At 38.4% G+C, this 27580-nt stretch overlaps 1 protein-coding gene across 3 annotated transcripts in view; it reads right to left on the bottom strand.

Moving 5' to 3' along the window:
- PLPP1 (phospholipid phosphatase 1) overlaps nucleotides 1-25593 on the bottom strand; it is an 87481-nt gene extending 61888 nt beyond the window's left edge. For 2 of the 3 annotated variants that reach the window (XM_069492639.1, XM_069492638.1), the window contains exon 1: nucleotides 25139-25593. In XM_069492639.1, the coding sequence (XP_069348740.1) occupies nucleotides 25139-25196 (58 nt within the window). In that variant the 5' untranslated portion in view covers nucleotides 25197-25593. Of the gene's footprint in view, nucleotides 1-14198; nucleotides 14324-25138 lie in introns of those variants that run through there. The other variant, XM_069492637.1, reaches the window with a different exon arrangement.
- Nucleotides 25594-27580: the final 1987 nt, after the last annotated feature.

Here is a 27580-nt window from a genome sequence, read left to right on the forward strand (position 1 = left end):
TAAAATATTGTAAAAGACCAATATCATTACATCTGAATTTTTAAAAATGCTTTATCACAATGAAAACATTTTAAATTGTTTTCTGAAATTATATACGTAACTTACCTAAAATTATACATATCATTTATCTTTACCTACCTATATAGTAAAGAGATTTTTGAAATCAGAGCAAAGGAAAAGCCTACTTTCCTGTTCTTTCTTTTTAATTACTTCAAAATATTAAGGGGGTAACAAATGTTTTTGGTTACATGCGTCACTTTTGTAATGCTTGAGTCACGGCTGTAGGTGTGCCCATCACCCAAATAATGTTCACTGTACCCAATAAGTAGGTTTTTGCCTCTTCCCCTACCCCCCCCCCCGATTTCCACTGAGTTTTACTTCCCTCTGTGTACATGTGCTTATCAGTTAGTTCCAATTTAATAGTGAGTACATGTGGTATTTGTTTTTCCATTCTTGAGATACTTCACTTAGGAGAATGGTCTCCACTAATTTTCTTGTCTTTATAAACCAAAAAACAATGCAGTAAAAAGTAACCTTTTGCTTTTATGCCTGGTTGATAGATTCTCAGACAAGATTCTCAGACCAGTAGGCTCACAGTGAAATAACTACTTTTGGGGGTATTCTTCTCTTGCAACTTTTGAGATCTATGATCTCCTTAAAAATGTATAAAACAAAGGTAATTTTTCACATGAGAAATTTTATTATAACACTTTGGGCCCCTCCAGAACATTTTATATAGAGAGTAGAATTAATCTTGAGACTCAACAAACAGTTCAGTACAAGGAGCTGAATATAAGCCATAATGGTGCCTTATTTCAATGACCACTTCTTGAAAAATCTTATAAAATAATGGCACTCATGCAGATCATTATAAAAGGATAGCACTGCCTTTTTAATTATGTAAAGAGCAAGAGACTGTTACTCTAGCAAGGCTTTCAAGATTTTGATTTAAAAATTCAAAGTTAATTACATATTAATATACACCAGCTTCAGTCTGATGGGAGAAAGAGGGAAAAAATAAATAATAATTTAGGGCAGTGCTAACCAATAGAATTTTCTGTGATAAAAGAAATGTCCGATATAATGTGTTGTCCAATGCAGTAACCACTAGCCACAGGAGGTTACTGAGTACTTGATATATGGCTACTAGGACTGAAGTACTGAATTTTATTAAATTTTAATTGATTTAATTTTAAATTGCTACATGTGGCTAGTGTCTCTCATATTGGATAATATAGGTTTAGGGGGTTAAAAATAAACTAGTAGGTTGAATCATTAAATTTCCAAAACATATGAACACTTAATGCACAGCAAAACTAATTTTGATTCCAGAAACTTAATATAAAGTACTTTAGTAAACATAGTTTTTATGAGCCAGTGCTCAGAATAAAATTCCCCTACATTCATACCTTTGGCTGCTTCTTTTAAAGAACCTATCCCTGCTCCATCTCTCAAATTTTAGAATCCTGAGCTAGCTACTCTCTCCAAGCAACTAGCCTTCTTACAAAGGGAAACAAAAGGGCCAGTCAAGTATGTCTGGGGTACTCTCCTACCTCTCTCACCAACCTCAGCTCTTGCCTACTCTCTGGTCCTCAGGTAAAACCCTTCACCTCTAACCTGGCAGTGTCTTCTTGTCTTCTGGCTACCCAAAGCTCCTCCTTACGTGGCAGCCTCCCACCTCCACAGCAGCTACCAACTGCTTCCTCTTACTCCTACAACTATTCCTACCCTCGGGAGAGGTCAAGACTGCTCAGCTTAGCCGTATAAAAATCATACTAATCAAAGGCATTTAAGTTTTTGTAATTCATACCAGGTATCACAATATTTATGCATGCAAAATATCATGTACTATAGTTTTAAGTTTCACTTTAGTAAAAGGCAAATCCTGTTCTTAGTACATTGCCTGGTCATCTGGTTCTAACACGAGGAATTATAAGGAACACTAAATCTCACTTAAGTGGGCAGTAGTCATTACTATTAGAGCAGGAAAAGACAAATTTTTTCCTCTTAGGCTTCTCAAAGTATCTCACCTGGTAAAGTCTCTAAAATAGCGATTCTTAACTTCTTGAGGATTATGGACCTCTTTAAGATTCTAATGAAACTATGGACTTTTTCCTCAAAAATGTAAAAACTTCTGGCATACAGTTTCATGTGTATCTGCCCACCCTCCCCTCCAAAAAGGTCATCTATGGACACTGCTATTATAAAGGTATAAGAAACATAATTTAAAATAATTAGTATCTTGAAGCCCACAGACAAAAGTGATCAGTAGACTATGACTTCAAAGACGACTAGAATTAACTTGACAGTCTTACCTCTTCTCCTAACTTTCCCTCGTCTCCCCTTTTCTTCCTCTCAATTTTACCTTCTTCCCATCATCCCTCTTTACCCTCAATATTTCATCTCCTTATTTGGTTATAACACAGAACTAAAGTCATTTTTAGTATTATTTACACCTATTGGCAATTTTAGGTTTCCCATTCTAATTTCAAAAGCAGTTTATTTCTTTAAGGAAAAGTGAAAATATTTTTTAATATCTACTATTGCCAGATATTTTGCCTATATATTATCTCTAATCCTAATAATTCTATAAGGAAGAAAAAAACAACAGTCCTTCCAAAATCTGTTTGAAAACTTAAAAGTCAGTAAGTGATAGGTCAAGAAAAGTCAAAATGTAAATCACAAAACAGTAGGAAATAAACAATGAAATACTACAAATCAAAACTTAATGTATACAGCTAAAATACCACACATCAAAACTGTAGAGCCTTAAATGCCTACATTAGAAATGAAGCAAACATTCAGTACAACTTACTTTTCAAAAGCTCAAGTAAAAGTAATATAGAACAGAAATCAAAGAAATGGAAAACAAAAGGAAAAAACGATCAACAAAACCAAAAGAATTTGTTTTGTTTTGTTTTTAATAGGTTAATGAAATAGTCTTCCTTTAGCTTAAGAAAACAAAAGAGAAACACAATTATAGAAAATTACTAAAAATTTTTAAAGTCAGTAATTATATCTCCAGACTAAACTTTATCAGAAACTCAGAGACACCAAGTAACTCACCCAAGAGTTACTCCTTGGTGTATGACAGAGTAGATAACAGCATTACAAGTTGGTAAGCAGGGAAGCCAAGATTTTAGCAAAAAGTTTCTCTTCTTTTCCCCATATCACATCACTTCTCTCTTAGGAAAGGAGTCTTACTACCAAGGTCTTAGTTTCGTTATCTATAAATGAAAAAGAATGACATTATCTGTTAGGCCCCTTTCAGTCCATGATTCTATGAGTCTAAGCAGCTCTGTATAAAGACAAATAACTGATTTTCTTGTTAATTAAACTAGGAGTAGGGGTAGAGTTGTTCTATGTGGCCTAGGATACATCTTACACTTGTGCTAAGTAGTCATCCTAATATCTAAGTACACTCTGCTGCAATCTATGGCAGAGAAATGTGAAACCACAGCGAAATTTAAAAGAAAAATAAACAGTGAGGAAATGTCTTATGTTTTACCAAAAAGGTAATGGATAAAACTCATGTAAGAAACACATTCCATTCCAAAAAATAAAAATTCCAGCATATGTAAATTTAACCATGTTTGTGCATTTTTCTACATATATATTTGGATCTGACAAGTGAGCCTGCAGTTACTTTAGTGAAGTCTGCTTCTATGAACCCTTTCATTTTCGCCTTTCAGCAGTCGAAGGTTAGAAGTAAATAAAATTTTTGGGCTCTTTACTACTTTGTGTTACCTGAGCAGTTTCAGAAAGCTGTATTCATTCCAAACTTAAGGATTGTTCTTTGTGTCCAATTCAGTTTGGACAAAATACATTTGGGGGAGAAAAACATGCAATATTTTTCTTGCTTTCTTTGGAAACAGGTGTTGCAAATTCTTTCCAGAATCACATGAAAAAACTCTCCTACTAATCAACAGTTATGTGTTATTTCTGAACAGAAAGAGTTTTCTTCCCCTTTATAAAAGATCATTAGATGTCCAAAAGCAAAGAAAGTCAAAGTTTATACAATAAATGAAACTAAAAAGTTTGCCAGCTAAGATAGTTTGTTTCCTCTATAGATCAAATGCAGACTCCTTCTTCATTATTATTCCTGATCATTTGACAACTGTTTCTTTCATGTCTAGCACACAGCTAGACATCCATATGTAGCACTCAGGAGAGAATGCTACTAAAGATGACTATCTAGAATTATCAATTATAAAGGAGATAGCTGAAGCCATGAGATTTTAAGATCACTTGTAGAAAGTGACACAAACCATAATCTTGGAAAGAAAACATAAAGTAAACATAGCCAACTAAGAAGAAATAAACTACCAGGAAAGTAGGATGAACAGCATGAAAAAAAGTGTCAGAGAAAAGGAAGGAGCACTTTTCAAAAATGTCAAAACAGTAGCTACTTTTTACTTAACTCTCACTGCATGTCCTGACATGCTAGGTATTGCAGCTATCTAATCCTTCAATAACTTTAAAAGGTAAATATTATTATGTCATTCTGAAGATGAGGAAACCTGCCCAAGGACACTGGGTTGCAGAATTAGGATTCCAACCCAGGTAAGTGAGGCCCGATGATTCCACTGGGTTCACATGGTCTTAACAGAAGCACATGACATTTACACAGAAGCTGAGCAGAAAAAGAACAAAGTACAGATAAGTGGTCACCAATGATTCCTGACAGAAGGACTGCAACACCTGGAGTGAGAACAGAAAGACTGAAAAGAATGAAAAAGTGAATGAGTAGGTAGAGTCAACTTTAAAATGTCTTCTGCTAAAAGGAAAGAAAGGGAGAACTTGGTCCATACCTTGAAGGGCAGAAAGGTAAAGACATTTTTTTGTTTTTGTTTATAATGCAAAAGATGAGACAGTAAGGTGAGGTGAGGTGGTGAAATGGGGGGAGGGGGCAACTTAAGAATTTGATAATGAAAATGAATGGATGGTGCTAAATCCAAAGAAGATGGGAGGAAATGTAAGCACAGGTGGACAACTAAAACCATCAAGAGCAACGTAGCTATACAAATCAGTTATGAAGCTTACTTTTCCCCCTAACCTACTTCCTTTGACCCTGATGGAAATGGGATGGCAAAGTGGAAGGCTAAGACACTGTGAGCACCTCTATGTGTCTGGCACCATACTGAACATTTGTCATTAATTTTCATTTAATCCTCACAATTCTAGAACACAAGTTCCAAGAAGACACATATATTTTTGTTGTATTTACCAATATATCCCAAGTACCTAAATCATTGCCTAGAACAAGGCAGGCCCTCAACAAATATTTGATGAATGAATAGTCACCCTGTAAAGCAGGTATTATTATCCTCATTTTAAAGACCAGAGAGTGACTCAGAGAATAAGTAACTTAATTAAAATCATACATATAATAAGCAAGGATGAAATTAAAAATATTTAACTAGTACTGTGCCAGCAACTGGCTACTCAGAACAGACACCAACTGGTGCTGGAAAAGCTGGGTTCTGCTTCAACCTTTTAGCAGTGGGATCATGGGGAGATCTATGGAAGGGACCAGGACAACAGAGGTCATGGGCAGAGGAAGGGATGATTCAGATGTATAACTGGCTATCAGCCTAGATAGTAAATGGTACACCCAGGATTCCAACCTGTACTTCTCTGACTCAAAGCCTTCTGAATAAAGTGGGAATCAGTACCATTTGCTAAAAAGTAAGGAGAGCAGAGGACAACTGGAGCTATTAATAGAGTAGAAAAACTATTAAAAACAACACAATGCACAATGGAATTATAAATGAATTAAACATTTATAACTGAGCTCAGTCTGTTGCCAGACAACTAAAAAAACAGGATGATCCAACTAAAGTAGGGTAGAGTGGAATGAGAACAAGAGAAACATGAATGGGCAAAGCAGAAGTACAGCATGAAGTTTTTTCAATTTCAAGTAAATAATTTGGACATGTTTCAGTAAAAAATGAAAAATCAACACTGGTTCTTGACCAAGGAAGGACTTGGTGAAAACTGTACTTCAGGACAATGAGTTTGTACAAGGCAGAGGTAGAAAAGGGGCAGAGCCTAGTGGCAGGTGGGAGGGTCAGTGGTAGAGAGCACGATACAGTATTTGAGTGTGATTCACAGAGATGCTATGCAAAGCATTTCTAGGGAAGAGTGTAAAGAACAGTGCACCCTCAGCTTTTAGAAACACCTGCATTCTGGTCACTAGCTTGTAGTCACCACCTCTCTGTGGCTGATATGGTTTTATTATAAACATTATCTTTTTTAAGTTGGGACAAAAGGGAGAAAAAGCAGTTGGGATATAAGTGACATTTACCAAAGAAGGTTTTTACATTTTTGTGGTTTTGAGTCAATAATTACCTTCAATATTCTCAACCTTGGAGTTCATTAAGACACTTAAAATAAATTTGGGTATATATTTAAGGAGCTTTAAAAAAAATCCAGAACTGTTAGGGCTGGTTACTTTACTATGGGCTCTCAGATTGCTGCACAAATAAAAAACAAGTTAACCTATTTATTTATACACTAACAAAAATAAAAAGTTGTTCACCTGTTGTTCCCACCCCAGAAAGGCACACTAAAACAGTGCCAACTGGCCAAGAACAACATTAATTCCTTCCACTCCCTCATGGTAACAGCTGTTCCCTTCTTTTTCAAGCTGACAAAGGTCACAATCAGTAGCAAACTTTCCATATGAGTTTTATATGCACAAGGCAAGATGAATGACGTAAAAAGGACGTGGGGAGAGGCAGCTGACTTTTTCTATCTTACCTTCTCCTGAGCATTTATCAGGAATCTATTTGGGGATTCCCTGGTATTTGAAACTCTGAATCATTTCTCAGCAAAAAAGCATTCTGTATACATGGAACTAGAGTTGGGGGATGATATAAGCACATTTAGAAGATGGCAAAAAACCACAGCAAAACTGTACAGTAACATTTACATAATAAATGACTGGCATAATCAGAAATGCATTATGCTAAGCGAAAGAGACCAGACTCAAAAGGCCACCTGCTGTAGCCTTTATCATACCATTCATATGACATATAGGATGGAGAACAGATCAGTGGTTGCGAGAGGTGGAGGGTAGTGGGAGGAGTTGACTACAAAGGAGAAGACCAAGGGACTATGGGAAAGTAACAGATGATCTCTGTATCTTGACCATGTAATAGTTATACGATTAAATTATTAATTGTCTGAATTCATAGAACTGTACACCAAAAGAGTAGATTTTACTATATGTAAATTTTTAAAAAACAACAACTAAATGTTGGCTTAAGCCTCATCTCTCTATTCCCCTTACCTGTTTCAAAACTCTTGACCTGCTCTATGCAATGATTCCACCCCCTCCACTTAGCTAACGCCTACTTGTTTTCTAGCTTCTATTCAGCCACTCTTGGAACTGATCCTTTGGTGTGGCAGGGTGGGGTCCTGGACAGAACTGGGTAGTCAAATATGCCTGGCTGGGTTTACTTCTGGCATTCTCCCAGTTACTACTTGCGGGAGCTTGGGCAAATTATTGACCTCTCTGAGCTCAGTTTCCTCATCTGGTAAATGAGAATAAACACTATTTACATACCTCCCAGAACTGTTGTAAACTGATAGCCTAGTAGTGTGCCTAACTTAGCGCCTGGCACATTAAGAGGGTTTAATAAATGCTTATTCCCTGATCTTTCTCCTCTGCCTATCGCCCTCACAACCCCTGCTTTCTTTCTGAGCCGCCACAGACCTGACACATACATAATCCATCATAACGCTCAATTCATGTATTAGAATTGTTCATCTCTACAAATAAAATGCATCAATGTATCTCTTTAATCCCTAAATTCACAGAAGCCAGCATGTTCATCTCCTGATAGTCAGCAAATTGTCTGAAGAATAATTTGTCCACTTGATCTGATCTTATTGTTAAAGGAGACACTAGAAGAGAGAGAGAAGCAGGCAGAAAAAGCCAGGGTACACTGAAAGTCTGGAACGGACAACCCTAGGTTTTCCAAAATTTCTACAAGGGTGTTGTATACAGCATAACAGCACCAAAATTGCAATCGACCTAAATATTCAAAAATGGGGATAAAGTGGCTTATGCCAAATACATACAATGGAATACCACATAACCACTAAAATTTTGTGGAAAACTGTGTTAAAAATTATAAAAAATATATGCAGCAATATCTCAACTTGGTTTTTTAAAAAGCATGGGTTAAAAGTGTGGGCATATGGACATAAAAAAAAGCACTGGAAAGATATATAACCAAAATGTTAAAAGGGGTCATATCTCTCGGTGATGGTGAGATTACTTATGATACTCATTTTCTTTCATGGGCTTTTTAGCGTTTACCAATTTAATACATGTTAACTTTAGAAAATTTAGAAATCACAGAATTATTCTTAGTGGAATAAAACTAACCTAGAACTTACTAATGACAGTATTCCATATCACCCAAGGTTCAAATATCCAAAAATGGGGATCAAGTGGATTATGCCACATCTGCACAATGAAATATCACGTAGTTCCAAAGTCAAAAAAAGCAAAATATATTTTAAACTTATACACCTTTGGGGAAAGAAACAAGATATGGGGTGCTCCTCTAATGGAAAAGTAATTTTTAACTTGGAAAATCTGTAACAAATGCACAAGAACACTTCATCAAATACTAACTACATGTATTTTAGTTGTCTTTCTCTCTCTTCAAAGGTTTGTTAACGGCTAACAAATTTCAGAAGACAATGCAGGATAGTGAATCAAGGAAAAGGTTCTTCCTCGAAGTATAGTTTCTACAGAGTTTGTTTAGTCTCTAAAGAAGTTGTAACCTGTAGGGTTTTGTCCAGGTACTACTTAAGCTTATAAAACAAAGCATCCTGTATTCAGGTGAAAGCACCTCGTTAAGTTACTTCTCTCTTTGAACCAACAATGAGACTTCCAGCCTCAGCAATTCTACCCACAAAATTCCTTTAACCAATGAAGTCTCCCTTATTTGTAGCTAGGCAAGAAATAACTTCTCCCATTCAGTAGTAGGGCCAACATTCCAACAAAAAAACCAAAGTATGTGTTTACTACTATATTGATTCTCGAATAAAGCTGGAAAACTCTAATGCTCTTATAAAAATGCCAGCATATTCGCCTTCTAGAAAGGTTCATACATAAATGCCTCTTAGGAGCTTGTGGAGTGTGGTGGTTGAGAGCACATTTTAAAACCTTTCAGGAGACTGCTTTAGCAACAAAACTTATAGAAATCAGACTGGCTTGATTTCAATCATTTTGGTACAAAATTAGTTATCTCAGTGCTCAAAAATAGGTGTATAAAAAGTTTAAGAATCAAATATACAAATAAAAAATTTTGAATAAACAAACAAATAAAATCCAGACCTGAGACTTTAATTGCTTTTGACAGTTCACACACCAATAAAAAATATATTTTAAAAATATTTATGTGGATCTATCAATGTTTGGCCTGAAATTATGCCAAATGGCAAGGATCCAGAAACTAAAGTTATGCTAAGGTGTGTCTCAGAAGAAAAATATAAAAACTCTTACTTTGGCAGGAAGTCACCAAATTGGCATATCTAAATTAGTAAGCTTTGTTTAAAATACACACGTGCTTTTTTAAAAAGGCACACAAATATAAGGCCTACAATCCAAGAAAGACTGGCAAAATTCTTTTATTGGTTATGATTATTGCAGTAGCAAATCATATATCCATTTTACCAAAAATGTATCTTTGTACCACTCAAGTACTTTTATATAGAAAATAAACTGAAGAAGGAAGGACTACCACAAATTATTCCTTTAAGCCTAAGAGCAAACATACAATGATAAAACTATATAATAAACAACTGGTACTACGGGCAGCAAGAAAAAAAGACAGGCAGACATTAGTTTCTTGAGTGCCCACTAAGTACCAGGGTGCTTTACTAACATAGGTTCTCCTTTAATTCTAACAAATCTGTGAAGTAGCCAGTATTTTCTCCACTATGCAAATGAAAAAACTGAAGCTCAGCAGGACTAAATAACCAATTGTATGACCCAAAGCAAGAAAATAGCAAAGCAGAATTTTGAAATTTGAATACCAGGCTCCAAATCCTAGACTCTTTCCACCATACTTCGTGATAGTTGCTTTGGAAAACAATGTATCAAATAATCATATTCAGCAACGAGAGTTCTGTAAAGGGAGATCAACTATGTCTATATCATTGATCTAAAAATGACATTCTTCTGTCTGGCAAGATCATTCTTCCCCAATCCGGCACACATCATGGGTAACCATAACAAACTATGATCCCAAACTATTAGTGTTTCAGCTGATAACCCTAAAAGATCTCCCTCCTTCCTCCTCAGAAATCATCCTGCTAGCCTCTGCTTCTTATTTTCTCAAGGAGGTTCATAATGCACACTTATTCATTCAGCCAATATTTGGGTGTCTTCCCCATTAAACTTCCACATTCTTCCTTCTTTCTCAGTCCAACTTTTTAAAATAATCATCTATACCTAGCAATTTCCAACTCTTCACCTACCGCCCACTTCTCAGCCCACTCCAGTTTGGCTTCAACCTCTCCATTGAAATGGCTTCACATAGTTATAAATGATCTCTGTGTAACTAATCCAATGGACACCCTCCAGTCTTTATCTTACTTGACCTTTCAAGAGAATGCAGACATTGTTACCACTCTCTCTACTTGGCTTTCCAAAAACACCCACCTGGTTTTTAAGGTGCTGCTTCACAGTCTTGGTAGTGTTAATTTCCTCCAACCAATCTAAAATGTTAGTGTTTCTCAAATCTCAGTTCCATTAACAAATCTTCTTCCCTTTTACTTTATACCTTCTTTCCTGGGATTTCATCAATTCTCATGACTTCAATTACTGCGAATATGCCAACGACTCCCAAAAGTCAGGTCATTCCTCTGAGCTCTAGAGCCATTTATCCAAATGAAAACTTGATACTGCACTTAAACATTTCACAAGCATTTTTTAAAGGTTTTTGTTTTTTGTTTTGATACAGAGTCCTCCTCTGTTGCTGGGGCTAGAATGCAGTGGCATCATTATAGCTCAGGGCAACCTCAAACTCCTGGGCTCAAGCAATCCTCCTGCCTCAGCCTCCCCAATAGCTGGGACTACAGGTGCATGCCACCACTCCTGGCTGATTTTTCTTTCTTTTTTCTTCCCCCCCCCCCCACCACCACCTCTGGTAGAGATGGGGGTCTCATTATGTTGCCTAGGCTGGTCTCAAACTCCTGGCCTCAAGTGATCCTCCTGCCTTGGCCTCCCAAAATGCTAGGATTACAAGCATGAGCCACCGGGCCCAGCTTTCAAAGGCATCTTAAACATTATATGCCCCAAACCAAACTATCTCTCCCCATCCCCCTTCAAATCAAATCTGACTCTCACCTAGCACTCTCCTCCTCAGTAACTGACAGGAACCAACATCCATCCAATTATACAAGCCAGAAACTTCAGAATTACTTTTTATTTTCTTAATAGAGGCAGGGTTTCACTATGTTGCCCAGGCTGGTCTGGAACTCCTGGCTTCAAGCAATTCTCCTACCTCAGCCTCCCAAGTAGCTAGGATTACAGGCATGAGCCACTGTGCCCAGCCAAAATTATTCTTGACAGTTCTCTCTCTCCAACTCTCCACATTCAACATGTCATCAAGCCAGGTATATTTTACCCCCCAAATACCTCTCAAATCCATCAACTTTTCTCCATTTCCACTACCACCTATTTAGTCTCACTAGCTATCTCACTTGGACTATTCTAGCAGCCTCCTAACTGATCTCCTTAAATCCATTCTTTCCTAGCTTTAACCTGTTGTTCTACCCTGCAGCCAAAGTAATCATTTTAAAAAGTTATCTTATTATCCTTTTTTATACCCCTTATTATAAACTATCATAGCACCCATCCCTCTCCTTCTTAACACTCATTGGTCCATCCTTAATATTTATTTGTATGATTATCTGTATCTCCATTACCTAAGATAGTGCCTGGCACACAAGATGTGTGCAATATCTGTAGAATAAACAAATGCCTACTATATAATGAACACTGGGCCACATGCCAAGGAGAACATACCCAGTACTTTTCAGATAAAGAAAAGAAGTTGTGACTTACCCAAGCAGTAGGTGACAGAACTAAGGTTCAAACTCAAATCTGTATGTTTCCAGTGTCCATATTCTTAACCTTTATGCATACCATTAAAACAAGAAAATTCTGCAAATGTCTGTACATTAGTAAAAATAAATGGAAATGTGTTTTGTATCTTGATAAAATACAAAATATTTTACTAAAGTTCTGTTGAAATTGCAAGGTAAGAGTCAGTAGCATTCTAATTCTTTAAAATGGCACAACAGTCTGTTCCTCTTTTATTTTGGGTAATTATAGTTTACATAAATATTAATATAATGCTAGCCCACTCAAAAAGTACCCATTTACATCCTTTATTATAGAAAGTATTAATATGTCTATCTCATATAACGTAAACACCTTTTTCCTGAATTATATTCAGATAATTCACTAAACCATGTCTATGGTTATCCCCATATCAACTTCTGTCATAATCAGATTCTGATATATTTGACAGTGCAAAATTTCAAACTCCTCTGCTTTTACTATGACTTTAACTTACAAAATGTTCAACCAAATTGCCCTATCTTCCAAATCCAACAGTTCCTCCTTAATCATGAAAAGTCTGAGGACATGAAATAAGGGCAACCACCACAAAGTTCTACTAAATCCTAAATACCGTTCTAATTAGTTGACCAACCTAAAAGACAAATTCCTTACTTCAGGAAATTTAAATTACTATAAATGTGACTCTAGACTTAATCCAACTGAAATTCAAAACCTCTACCACGATCTCTTTTCTGGGCAGGAATCTCAGACCTTGTGAAGCACATCCTCATGATTAACCCCCCTTCCTCTCAAAGAAGCCTCATCCTCTCCTAAACCCCTCTCGGAAGGCAAAAACAGAGAAACCAGCAATATTTACTTTTTTCATTTTTTTATTTTCCTTTTCCCACTCTTGTTTTTGCCTTCCTTTTTATCAGATGAAACTTATTTAACTAAAGTCCACAGCAGGGCCTGTGGGCTACAGAGGCTCCCTGGAGTTTATAATTTCATTCATGACTATTGAATAGTTCAATGCTTTTAAATGTAAGTTTTAAATTATTGGCAAGCAAAGAATATGGCTCTTAAATGGCACACAATTTTGTCAAGATTTTCTTACAACTCTGGCTAAGGCATTTCAATACTAGTACACATATTTTCCAATCAGTGTTGGGTCGCCAAGGCTATAGGGCAGGTGAAATTCCTTAACTTTTCAATGATATCTATATCCCAATGCCCTACATAGTAATAAATCATTCTGCCAGCTATAGCTACACAGTAACTTTCAAGTCTCACCATTCTAATCATTAACTGGGTAACAAACTACAAGACTAGTACTGAGGAAAAGAGAAATACAATCTTAAATAACGTAATCACTCTATGTCTCTCTCCTGTTTATTATTCTGCAAGTCACAAGTGGACTACAATGTTAAAAGACATTCCATGTCAGAAGATATTTGCCAAAATAATGTGAAAGACTTTGCTAGTATCAGAAGACAAACTGCTGTTGATATAGATGACAGTCTCTTGATATTCAGTAGACTAGGTTAGAATTACGGTTTCTTTGTTTTTGCTGTTGTTTTATTAAATGGCAAGTGAACATTAACCTTTATCATTTTTCAAAACTGAAAATACTCCTTTGTGAGGGATTTTGGTCAGTGTGTTTGACCAAATTATATTCTGCTTTGCCTTCTCAAAGTAGCATGTGTCACCATTTCTCACAGTATGGCTGACACAGGAATACCCAACCAGTTGCAAGATTTCATTAGTCACTTAGTCACTGAAGTAGTCTACCTATATACCACAAAAGAAGAAACTCAAGTAGGGGGACTTCATGACTTTGTACCAGAGCCCATTTTCCTATATTTCCACTTCCTATTATAAATATTTCAGTCTTCAACTTTTTCCTATCTTCTGCTGACAGTAACACTCACCCCATTCTTCCCCAGGCTAGATTTATCATTGATCTCCAGCAAGTCTGCTGCAGTTGCTCAAAATAGCCCCCTGTACACCATGTGCTCTTTGTCTTCCTACCCTGAGTCCACTGGTGTCAACTGCTGCAAGATTTTCTGCAGCAACTGACTGTCCTTAATAAGTGAGGTTCACTTACCACTATGATCCTGAGACACAGGCAAGGCAGACATTATTCTTATTATAATTTCCATATCCATATCCATAAATGAAGCAGCCATGTGATCTTATCCTGAGATCACACAGTAGTAGACGTAAGACCAGAATCAGACTTCCAAACCAAATGCTTTTACAACCGGATCATACTTTGAACCCTTGAAATAAAAATTACACAAATAGCCACTCACTGAAAAATCAATGTCAAATCCTAAGAAAGAGTGAAAAGTCCATGAAAAAAAATTATCTTCATAAAAGGTTGTTACTGATTTATTTATAGATTTGGTTAATAATTAGACTATATTTAATGGCAGCACCAAGAATTTCACTCATACTGTGGGACATAAGGTAAGTTTTAGTATAGATAACCAAACTAGCTGTAAAGTTGAACATTATCCATAACCTAACAAGTTTTGATAATGTCACAATTTAAGAAACTTTTTCTCCAACTGAGCCATTAGGTCAGACAGAGACAACATTTGGAAAGAAGCACTTTTAAAATTCCTTTCTCTTATCCGTACCCTTTGAAAAAAAGTAAAATACAAAAAACGTCACTTCCCTCTGCCATACTGCATAAGGGCATTTTCCAAAGCAAATTGGGATGTTCTCTTAGAAATGTCTAAAAAATTTTAAGGAAAAATTAAAAAGTATACATTTTTATTATATTTAGTCATCTATTTAACAAGTTGCCTTTCTGAAGAAGACAATTATCTAAAATTAGCACAATCAGGAAACACTATAAATGGACGTGATCATTATACACATCTATTTCTTAAACTCTACAGAAAGAAGAAAGGATGAATTCTTATTCATCAAAAGAATATGATGAGAACCGGTATGTTTAGCTTATTCAACCTGTACTTTAAGTTAGCTCTTGACTGGTTTACATTCAAGAAACAAAATCTTCATGTTTTTGGAGCTGAGTACTAAGAGAAGTTATGACTACCCAAACCATGACATTCCTACCTCCCACACATCTTTGTTTATTCCTATTTCTAGTTTGCTCTCTCCAACCATGAACCTTCATTTCGGTACCCTGCCTATGAGCTGTGGACCACTGCTCACACTGAAGTAAATGAGAGGATCTGAAATATCTGATTCCAGAAAGAAATGAGTTATAAGTAATCAAAACATTTCCCATAGTGTTCTGGGCACTAGGAACTGAAATACAAACACATTTAAATAGCAGTGGTACCAAATTGGTTTATTAGCTTAATAATGATAATGATAACAACAGCAGCAGCATTTGAGTGCTAGCTGAGGGCCAGGACTATGCTAAACACTTCACATACATTGACTCATACATTATCTCATCTAATTTCACAGGACTATGAGGAAGGCACTTATTAGCATCATCTTTTTCCTAATGAGGATGAGGAAGGAAGGAAATAAGGATGATGAGGGGCCGGGCGCGGTGGCTCACGCCTGTAATCCTAGCTCTCTGGGAGGCCGAGGTGGGCGGATTGTTTGAGCTCAGGAGTTCGAGACCAGCCTGAGCAAGAGCGAGACCCCATCTCTACTAAAAATAGAAAGAAATTATATGGACAGCTAAAAAAATATATATATAGAAAAAATTAGCCGGGCATGGTGGTGCATGCCTGTAGTCCCAGCTACTCGGGAGGCTGAGACAGGAGGATCGCTTGAGCCCAGGAGTTTGAGGTTGCTGTGAGCTGGGCTGACGCCACGGCACTCACTCTAGCCTGGGCAACAGAGTGAGACTCTGTCTCAAAAAAAAAAAAAAAAAAAAAAAAAGGATGATGAGGAAACTCAAAGAGTTGAAATGACCTGCCCAATGTCACACTGTAATAGATGGAGCTAGACTTCAAACCCTGGAAGAATAGCTGACTCAAGTATATTGCCTACTTCTTTATGTAACAAATATTTGAATGCCTACCATATGCCACACACTTTGAAAGCACTAGGTGTTTTTACCTAGTAATGTGGTAACTTCTGAACTATCTACAGGAATTATTTCATAATTTAGCACTAGCCAAAAGTAATGTTCCCAGAGTTTTATGTTATCTCTGCTATAAAGTAAAAGCAATGATCTCAGGGGACCTGGAAGCAGTGGCTCACACGTGTGATCCCAGCTACTCGGGAGGTTGAGGCTGGAAGATCACTGGAGACCAGCCTGGGCAACATAGTGGGACCCTATCTCAAAAAAAAAAAAAAAAATATATATATACACACACACACACACACACACACATACATATATATATATATACACACACACACACACATACATCTCCTAGCTGGGCATGGTGGCGCATGCCTATGGCCCCATCTACTTGGGAAACTGAGGCAGGAGAATCCCTTGAGCCCAGGAGTTCAAGGTTGCAGTGAGCTATGATCATACCACTGCACTCCTCCTTCCAGGGTGACAGAGTGAGACCCCATCTCTAAAATAAATGAATAAACAAATAAATAAATAAAATTTTAAAATGGTCTCAGGAAAAATTGTTTTAAAATAAAAAGACTTTATTAAAAACCTGCCTATCTCATCTTACAAGGTTCTGTGTACTTCTTGAGAATAAAGACCTTATCTCACTCATTCTTAGTAATCCCAGTGCTAGGACGTGACAGGCACTTAATAACTTATCATACAGTATTATTTCTTATGAGTCTGCCACAGTAAGCAAGAAGCTACGAGAGATCCATACGTTTTGTTTTATTTTTCCACCTACATTTGTATCTCCAGGGGTAAGGCATAAAATGAGGCCAATACTATATACCTCATGGAGTTTTGTGATTATAGGAGTTTATGTAAAACATTTACCAAAGGCACATTCTAGGCATTCAATAAATAATAGCTTTCTTCTCTTTTCATTTACCTCTCTAGCACCTAAGCAGCAAACCCACCTCTCCCATTACTGACGCAAATGAACCAAAAGGCAAGGAAAAACCTGGCTTAACAAGCTGCCAATTAACTAAAGAGCTCATCCGCTACACATTTCCTATATGTCATTTTCCCAGACACCCCACCCTGAAAAAGACTCAGGAAACATTTCCAAGCAGTGACAACTAAGGACTAACCACGAGGTTCTAACTATATCTGCTGGAATGCATTACCAAAGGTCACTCTGAACTCTATACACGATTCACTCGAAATACGAGGAAGGACAAAGGTCTTCCTTTCCTGTGAAAACTTGAAAGGAATGCATACAACAGCTATGCTGTTTGAAGACAAAGTCTATGGGCACGTTACTGAACAGGGCAAATTAGTTACCTCCTCCAGTATGATATAACCTCATTGCCAACTCATATAGTTATTAGGAGTCTGAAATATGAAAAATTAAAGTGCCTTTTTTAGACAGCAGACACATGCTCAAAATGGTAAGCAGAAATTGACTCTGAAACTACATCATAACTAAATAGGATTAAGATGAAGTCATAAAACATTTAAGCCACCAAAATAATCATTGCTTTTATAGCCAACTAATTCTCCCAGTCCCTTCTTCCTCACCCTCTACATTTATGACAATCTTTCCCAAATCTGGATCAATTAATCTGCATTCAAAAATTATAATCCTCAAAAATGCATCTCCCAGTTCCAAATTATATCACCTCTTAGCTGAGTTGTCTTGTGTGAGTTTCCCAACTACACTAGGCTTCAGTTCCATCATCTACAGAATGGAGATGATCAAACTACCCTCCCTGAGCAAGTTGTTGAGAGAATGCACAGGCTGCACAAAGGCTACACAGCACTAAATAAATGTCAGTTATTATTTTTATTCACTCTGATGTGTAGAAATAAGAGTCACAAAATTCACTATTAAAAATGCCATGGATGGATTCCATATTCCAGTCATACTCTTTTCTTTCCTGTCATAAAATGCCCTTTCCTCCTTTGGCCTTCAACACCTGCTCTTTCCTATGCTTGGAATCTTCCCCCAGCTCCTTCATGGCCAACTCATTTTCATCCTTAAATCTCAAGTCAAATCTCTCTCAATTCAAAAATCCTCTCCTCAGAGAAGGCTCCCTTGAGATTGCCATCCCCAAAGTTTCACTCTCTTATAAGTTTAATTCTTTCATAGCCTTTACAAACATCTTTAATTGTCATATATTGGTATACAGAACTTATCTTTTTTACACTGGTATTTCCAGCTTCTAGCATTGTACTACACATATAATGTGTGCTCAACAAAGAAACAAAAATGATGCAAAGTCAAATACTTTAAAAACATTGCACTCACATGACATAAAAAACAATGTCAGGTTACCATATGTCAAAAGAAATATTTAAAAAACAAGGGTTAGAGGGAGAGAGGAAATGGAGGGGTATTACACAAATAGTTTTTCTTTGCTGCCTAACCACACAGAGGAATTCACATAATGGAATTTATACAAACGAGGATGTACAATTAAGATCATCCAAATGTTTTAGGAATATTAACTCTAGTTTTTCACACAGGGAGTAATCATTCCTAAGACTTGGGCAATAAAAACAGTGAAAGTGACTAGAGTGTACCTAACTCCATTTTCTGAAGTAAACTGAAATTCAGGACTCACCACTGTATAAACTAATAGTTTTTCCATTTGTTTAATTACATTCTACCACAGACCTATACAGATCAATTTCCACTTATGGCTGGGATTACCACTACCTGGAGATCATGTATGTGGTTTTTACAGATGACTGATAAAACACTAAGCTTTAAAGACATTCCGTGAGTACTCATGGGAAATGTTTTAAAGTTTGTGTTTTTATCTCTAATACAAAAGTAGTTGATATTATTTCTACTAATTATTACGTTCTAGATGGGAGGATTATAAAGGATTATTATACTTGACAAACATATCATGCATATTAAGTGCAAGGCACTTCTCTAAGTACTTTACATATTGACTCCTTTAAGTCTCATTTAAGACAACCGTCTGAGATAGGTACTTTCATCATTATACAGCTAAGGAAACAGGCATATAGAGGAAACTTTCCCAAGGTCACACAGTTTGTAAATGAAGGAGCTGGAATTTGAATCTAGAGTCCATCACTAGGCTCTGCTGTCTAATATTTTAAAGAAAAACCCATAATTTATAATGAGTAAGTCATTCCCAGTTTTAGACAAGTTTCAGTTAAGAAAAAAAAATGCCTGAGTCAACTGGACTTTAGACCTAAACAGCAAGAAGGTTGAAGGGAAGAAGAGGAGGAGGAGGTGAAAGGAGTGAAAATGAAAAAGAAGGTAAAAAGAGAACGGAGGAGGACAGAGGGAAAGACGAGAAAGCTATCTGTAATCTCCATTCATAATCTCTGCATGGCAAATGCTTTTTTGAAAAGAAAATAAGAGACAAGGTAACATCTATATAATCCCTAGTAAACTTGTACAGACTGTATATTTCCATCCCAAATGCTGAATTAAGGAACCTAAATTAGGAGGAAGTAGACAAATAACACTACAAATTTCTTTCCATAAAAATTGAAGCTACATGTTAACCAGTTCACTTTAAAATCTGAGAGTTTAGTGACTTTGCTGCCAACTCTTCTTTTTTTTAATAAAGTAAATATTAACAATATAAATTTCAATTTCTTATCCAAAAGAATCACAATAATTCCCCAAACTGAGTAACACATCGGAAAATTTGGTAGAGCTCAGCCAAAAATGACTAAACGAGAAAGAGATTAATAAAGATTCACAGCATGTCCATGAGTTTCCAAAGGATGTAATTCAAAGAGAATATAAAGGAAGAATTTACATTTCATAAAATCTATAGGGGGAAAGTTCTCTGAACATTTCCATACTCTATTCCAAGTAAGGTAAATTTAAGTTAAAACTTAACTGAATAAAACCAACTACAGCCAAATAGTAGCAGTTTCCTCCAGGCCTCTGCTTTTGTTCCAAACAACCCATTAAAAGAAAGAAAAATCCTTGCAACAGGATTCCAGTCTGACCCAAGAATATGCCAGTTTGACAAATTTTTGTTCATTTTTTGAGATTCCTTCCCTCTCTCTGTGACCAGAAGCAAAGAGAAAAGTTAAATAAAACAGAGAAACAAAACCAGTAAACTCCCATCAGCAGCAAAAGAACTTTCCATAATATAATAGAAGTTATCAGAAACTGAAATGACAAGTCAGGATAGGCACTTGTTCTATTTATTTGTTTACTTATTTTTATATTCAGTCTCTAACACAATGCCCAGCACCTACTAGACAGTCAACAAATGTGTGCTGAATAACGAGTGAATGAACAAATAAACGCTAGGAGAAAAGAGAAGGCACAAAATGCTGGATACTTTTTACCAAGTGAGAACCTTTCCAAAATATTTGACTTTTTTCCCCGTAAGGAAGGGATCCAGATTCGGGGTTAAGAAAGGGATCACTCCTTAGGGGTAATCCTTAAGGGGTAAAATGACGTCAGCATTATGTCAATAACATAGCATTTGAAATAATTACTGGGGTAGAATGAGTAACAGGGATTCCACAACCACCTAATATTGGTTGCCAATGTTTTTGCTGCCCGATTTTACTCTACACCTATTAACTTTGATTTGGCATAATGGTGATATCACATTCAGAGAATGCCAAGGGAACCATAACCCCCTCCCTCCCAAGAAAGCCAACATGGGCGCCCATGGGCTCCTGTTTGCATCTGCTATAATTGGTATCTAGTGCAGAAAGGGAATCTACCTCCAATCTGTTTTTGGACATAGTTGGGTATTATCAGCAGGGTCCTGGCAAAAAACAACACACTCAAATTAAGTATTCAAGAGAATTTAATGAAGGAACCATTTCGAAAGGTATAGGTAGGGTTTAGGGAAAGCAGCAAAGGATGGTGGCATACTCCCAGGCTAGCAATGTCAAGAAGCCATTATCATCTCCAGGTATAAAGGAGCAAGTGAAGGATTACCAGAACCTAGAAAGATCTGTAACTATTAATGGCTGGCAGAGAAGGCCATTGAATAGAGGTTGTAACTTATTCACAAAACACACAAAACAGAACGGCCTTGGTAACACAAAGTCTAGCAGGCGGGAATTGGCTCTTCCAGGGAGGCTGATGTCTTTCCCACTGAGCAAAGTCAACGAGAAACCAAAAAGGAGGGGCTCAAGTGATGTTAGCCCTATAGAAGTTGCTTCCCAGAGCACAGAGTGGAGAAAGGATCTGGACAGGCAAATGGAGAACATGCAGCACAGAAAAGTAGTCTAAATAACTGTCACATAACAAAACACAGGTACATGGAAAGAAGGTTTTATCAGTTCCATTTAAATCATCTAGATATCCTGAGACTGCCTACAAATAAGTCACAAACACAGGTACTTACTTGGTTTCCTACTGCCCTGTGTCAAGTTGGAGAAGGAAAAAAAAGATTCTAAGAGTAATTCCAAGTAATTTATGACATTTCTGCATCTCTAAGAGTAAACAAACAAGCCATTTATCTATAATGAAGCAATCTAAGGCCCTTTTCTGTACTCAAAGGGCACCCATTCTAAACCTCTGTTATCACACTTACATGATGTATTATAACCTCTTGTTTTTTGTTTCTCCCTCATTAGACTCTGAGTCCCTTTAGGGCAGGGACTGTCTTATTCATCTTTGCATCCCTAGAACCTAAACATGGTACCAGGCACAAAGTTGGCTTTCAATCAATGTGCACTGAATAAATTAATGGTCTCAATGCCCATTAATTGGCACCCTAATGCTATGGTGCCTAAAATTCGAAATGACCCTTAGCAATTAAACACTAATAAGTTGTATTCAGGACATGGTTTAACGCAATGGACTAAACAGGCGTGGGGAACCTGCGGCCTTAAGGCCACATGTGACCTTCTAGATCCTTAAGTGCGGCCTTTTATTAAAAGGATTTGTTCTGTAAAATTTGTATTCAGTCAAAAGGCCGCACTTAAGGATCTAGAAGGCTACATGTGGCTTTAAGGCCACAGGTTCCCCACCCCTGGGCTAAAACATAGCCCCCTTCATACCAGCTCACCTCCATTCTCTGTCGAGCAGCTTTTCTTATATGTTCAGATGTGTACAGTCTTTCTTAGAATCATAGAACCAGTCATCAAAAGAGCCAGAGAAAGATGGCAAGACTATATGCTCCATTTCAGAAAGCAATCAAAGATACATTATCTCTCAAAATTCTCATTCCTCTTCCAAGGCTTTACCTGAGCCATTGAAGTAACTAATAATTTGGGCATGTATATAGAGGAAATCATGTTTCACTGATGATAAAGATGACTTGGGGTAGAAACATATACACACACACACACACACACACACAGAGCATGTTTCATGATCACTTTGACAGACATCACTGTCAGTAAAATTATAACACATTCATGTAGCATCATCATATTAAAATGGATATACTGTATGATGCCAGTATTTACAGAATCTGGAATATATTCACATTATAATTATGAATCACTTTCACATAACCCTGTACTTATGAAGTGCTTAATCATCTTTTTGTTGGTATAGTCAACTCTTACCTGTAGTTTCCTCACAGAAAAAGGAAAAAGTTAGTACCAAGTTGATAACCCTCTTCAAACTACCATGATTTTAGACTTAGACTGCCAATCTCCTGCTGTCAGTGAAATGAATAAAAACCAAATTCAATTTGACAGATTCCACTAGAAAGGTGAGTTTGCTGTAAAAAACATGTATCTTCCAAAAGTCAGCATGAAAATGTTTTGTATCTCCTGTACCACTGTTCTCCTTCACTGCTGTTTGTAATGGAGAGTTGATGTCGTTAAATCTAATATCATCTAATACAGCCAACTAAAATAAGTTAGTAAAATAAGTCCTTTTTATTTAGGAAAAGGAAATTCTAGGCTTATCTTTTTTTTTTAGGCTTATGTTGATAATACACTCAATTACTTTAAAAGAAACTCCAATAATATGAAAACAGGTAAAATACAATGTTTCAAATAGATTGTCTTTTTTTAAATCAAACTTAACGTGTAAATCCCCAAAGCAGCTTTTTCCAAAACCACTGAAGACATTTAAAATCATAAACACAATTTTATCTTTTTGAGAGCCACCATACTGCTGCAACTGTCAGGTCAATGAAGCAATAAAATTACTCTAACCTATATACGATAATTATGTGATACCTGCATCATGTTGAAAATATAGGCTACAATCTATAATGTATAAAATTGTACTGCATATATTAATAGCTTCCTCCATTATACATGAATTTTTTAAAAGAACATAGATTCTACCATATGGCTTTGTGTTTAATTACAGCTTCAACTACCTCAGAGCAGTATTACATTTCATCCCTCCTAATCAGTATTTGGCCTATATAAAACAACATCATGTTTTTTTCTAAGTTAATAATTCCCACAAGGTAGGAAAAGGGGAAGATGATATGTAATTCAGAAAATACACAATGTGGCAATGATGGAATAACATCCAACATATTAGAATTACCAAAATGACTTTCGATTTAACATTTTCCTCTCCTTTCACTAAAATATAAATGAAGTCTAACAAAGCTCCACTCACAGAGTACAAGTTAATATACTTTTTAATTCAACATCTCTACCAAAGGTAAATTTTTCACTGCAAATAAAGAAATTTGAATATGTTCAATATAGTAATTAATATGCCCTGACAGCTAAAAGGATTATTTGTGTTTTTATAAAGACAGTACTCCAAAATTGTGTTCCCCTTTCCTAAACTTAATTCCTTAAATTCACTGTGGAGGTAGGTACACAGGAAGTGTCTTGATAAACAATGAAGATGTTTCGCGGCTAACAAAAAAATTTTTCCAAAAAAAACCAGGTAATAGATTTCTAAGAATTCAACAAGACTGCAAGTGCCTACAGCAGGAGTGGAATACTTACGAACCACTAGATAAAAAACGGGGCAATTTCTGATCACTGAGAAGCCATTATTATACGCAGACTTCCATCTAGGATGCTCAAGCCACAGATCACCGACCCTGAGAAGTTGCCGGTACTAGTACCTACTACTTTGATTACTTAAACATGAGTAGCACTATCCAAACGTCCAGCAGGTCTTCTTGGGTTTTGTTTGTTGTTGTTTTTTTTTTTTTTCATAACATATGGAAAAACAGTTCACAACATAACCGCCTTACACAATACATATAAAAAAAGGTGAAAGCCACTCCTTCCAGCGTCTATCCCTTATCCAGATGATTCCAATTCTTTCTCGTCAAAAAAAAAAAAAAAGAGGAGCAACTGGCAACCAGAAGCTCCAGAACTGAACTCTTCCAATTAGGAAGACAGCGCCAAATTTGCTGCAGCCAAAGAATGTCTAGAGCCCCTTGCGAGGCTGTCACAGGAGATGGAAAGCTACACCACGGCAAGGTCTGTGCAGAGAAGGACAGGTCTGGAGTCCCCCCTCGTCCCCTCCGCCAAAGAAGAAAGCTCCTCTAGACCTATAGGCAGAAACTTGGCATCCTTACTCTCATCTGCAACCTGACAATTTACAACCTGGCAACACCTTCTAATTAGGAACGTTCTAGCTTTTATAGCTGAAAAATTAAACTGCTTCTCACAGTAAGATAAACCAGGCACTGGCGCCTGCTACTGACAGCCCCCAGAGCATCAAACCTCCAGTTTCGCCACTGAACCTGATGAGCCAGTGACCAGGCTTCTCTACCGTAGAGAGTAGGAGCCCACCCGCTCTGCTAGAGTGGAATTGGAAACAGAGGACAGGAGCAAAGGACGGAGCGCAGAGGAGTGAACAGTGTCCAAGCAGGCTGGGCTCAGCGCACCGGCGGGCAACAGACAGCGGCGGCCACACGGGAGCCGGGGTGCAGGCTGCAAAGCGGGGTCCCCTGCTGCGGAAGTCGCCCCAGCGTCTCGCCCCGCAGCTGCGCGCGCGTGAGGCACCCCCCCCCCCACGCCCGTCCGCGGTTCCGCGACTCTCCCAGGGACAGTCGTCCGCAACGATGCACACCCAACCCCGGGCTCGCGCGCTCACGCCCCTCGGGCCGGCGGCGCGTACGTACCCAGCAACACGCAGAGTACATCGAGGGCCACGTACGGCAGCCGCGTCTTGTCAAACATGGTCTTGGCCGGGGCTGCCCAGCGCGGGCGGTGGACTGAGCTGCGGGCCGGCGGCCGAGGCCCTCGATTCTCGAGCCTGGGCCAGGGGTTGGCGACGGCCCCGAGCTACGGTTCCTCCCAGCCGGAGGAGAGCAGCCGAAGGCAGACTGGGGCCAGGAGGTGCTCCCACCGCCAGCAATGGCGCCCAGGACCCCTCCCCTCACAGCCCCCGCAAACAGTCAGGGCCGAGACGCTCGCGTGCCAGGCGCGGCAGCTCTGTCGCCTCAGGCCCTCCTGCGTCGTCCCTGGGCCGCCCCGGCTGCTCGCCGTCCGGATCCCGGCGCCCTCTCCAACAGGCGGGGCGTCAGACTCGTGCTTTAAGGATGCAGACCGGTAGGGAGGAGGAACACGGGCTCCGGCCCCTCCCGCGGGTCAGCGCGGGACCGGCCAGCGCGCGGCCTCGCGGACTGCGGGAGCACAGCAGGGGCGGGGCCGGGGAACCCCGGCCGGGGCGGGCCGCCAATCAGCGCCGCCGGCCCCGCCCCGCCCGACCTGCAGAGCTCGTCCTGAAGTTAGGCGCAGGCCGAGCTGAGGGGCGGGGCGCGGGGGCCCTCCGGTTACGGGCGAGGGGGTTTTGCCCCCGACCTGCGCCCCTCTGGCGGTCTCCGAAGTCGGCCTCCTTAGCCCCACCTGCTAGGCATTGCTGCCTTCAAAGGAGAGGCAGGCCCGCTCCCCACGAACCTGGAGCACCGACTGCCTGCCACTCCCCTCCTCCTCCAAAGGGATCCGGTGATAAAAGAGGGATTCTTACTACAGAGTTTGGGGGGGGGGGAAGGTCAGAGTAGGCAGTAACAGAGACTCTCCCCTTGACTAAACTTTGGTTAGGTCCCTCTGAGACCTCTGAGACTGGGCCTCAACATTGACTTTCCTGTGTACTGGCTGAGCCCAATTTTAGCAAGGATCATGCTAAGTCATCTATTCTCAATATCTGATTACCCTTGATATTTGACACCTGATCAAATTTCTAATACTCCACCTTTGATGTAGAAGTCCTTGGCCTGCCTTTAGTAAGAATCCCCCTGCCCTTGATGTCTTTTTTTAAGAAATTTTCTATCCACTTACACTCACCTGTGCGCGCACACACACTCTGCTTGTTTCTTGGCTATAAATCCCCACCTGTCTTCGCTGTATTCTGAGTTGAGCTCAATTTCTCTCCTCTGTTGTAATAGTCATGAGCCCTATTGCAAGAGTCTTGAATAAAGTCTTCATTGTGGATTAACAAATGTCGGAATAATTTTTCTTTACCAGCAACAAACACTTCCCCTCCCCGACTCCCAAGAGGACCGTGGAGCAGATTTAGTAATCTCAGTCTCCAAATCTGTAAAATAGGGGTGTTAAAATAATCCTTGCTCTATGTTCCAGTCAAGAAGAAGTAGTGAAGCCCAGAATAGACAGTATGAACGTTACTTTATAGAGTTAAACTCTCTACACATGTTAACAAATGGTATTTTTCCTTCTTATTCATAATTTACCTTCTTATACAAGGCTGTGAAACACAAATCACAAAATGCACCTACTACTTCCAAGACTTTTCCTGCATAGCAGCCTTAAAGCCAATGGAGAGATAAGAGTAAACTCAGGGAGTCTGAAGATACAGCCCCAAGTGATCCCCCACAGCAAAAAAACGTATTTAAAGAAGGATGTTTTTCTTTGCATGTAAATTTTGGGTTTTACCTTTTGTTTGAATAACTTCTAAAAGCTTTTGAACAATTTACACCTGAGAAAGATGTGGCTTCCCTTACTTCAGAGTTATAAGGACCCCAGATTGCAAGGCCACAATAAATTGAAAATACTTGTGATAATCTAAGTATTAGGTATTCATTAAATAAATTATTGAGCACCTACTGTGTGCCAGGTACAGTCTAGGCTCACTGTCTTATTTAAACAGCTTTTGAAATAAACATTTACTTTTAAAGTTCTCTTTCAAAAGTAAGCATTCAAAAAACCTTATCAATTAATGATTTTGTTTATTCACTCATTCATTCATTCAGCATTTCCTGAGTCCCCAATATATACTGGACCTGATGCTCAGCTGTGGAGAGGCCAAAATAAGCAGGAGAAGCTCTCTGCCCTCAAGGAGCCTGAGGCCCAGTTAGGAAGTATGTAATTAAATGAATACTGTGATAGAAGTGTGTTGGTGTACAGCAGGCACACAAAGCAAAGAGTGGGGTTTTTACCTGGGAGCTCTGGAAAGACTTCATGGGGAGATAATATTTATATTCTTCCTGCCCCTCTCCCACACCCACAGACATTTTCTTAGGTGAGAAGGAAGTAAACAGTTTATAGATCAACAGGTTTTTTGACCTTAGGAGGAGATACAGATAGCTTTAAAAATAGACTAAGAA

Source organism: Eulemur rufifrons, chromosome 17, assembly GCF_041146395.1.
Source record: "Eulemur rufifrons isolate Redbay chromosome 17, OSU_ERuf_1, whole genome shotgun sequence".
NCBI lineage: Eukaryota > Metazoa > Chordata > Mammalia > Primates > Lemuridae > Eulemur > Eulemur rufifrons.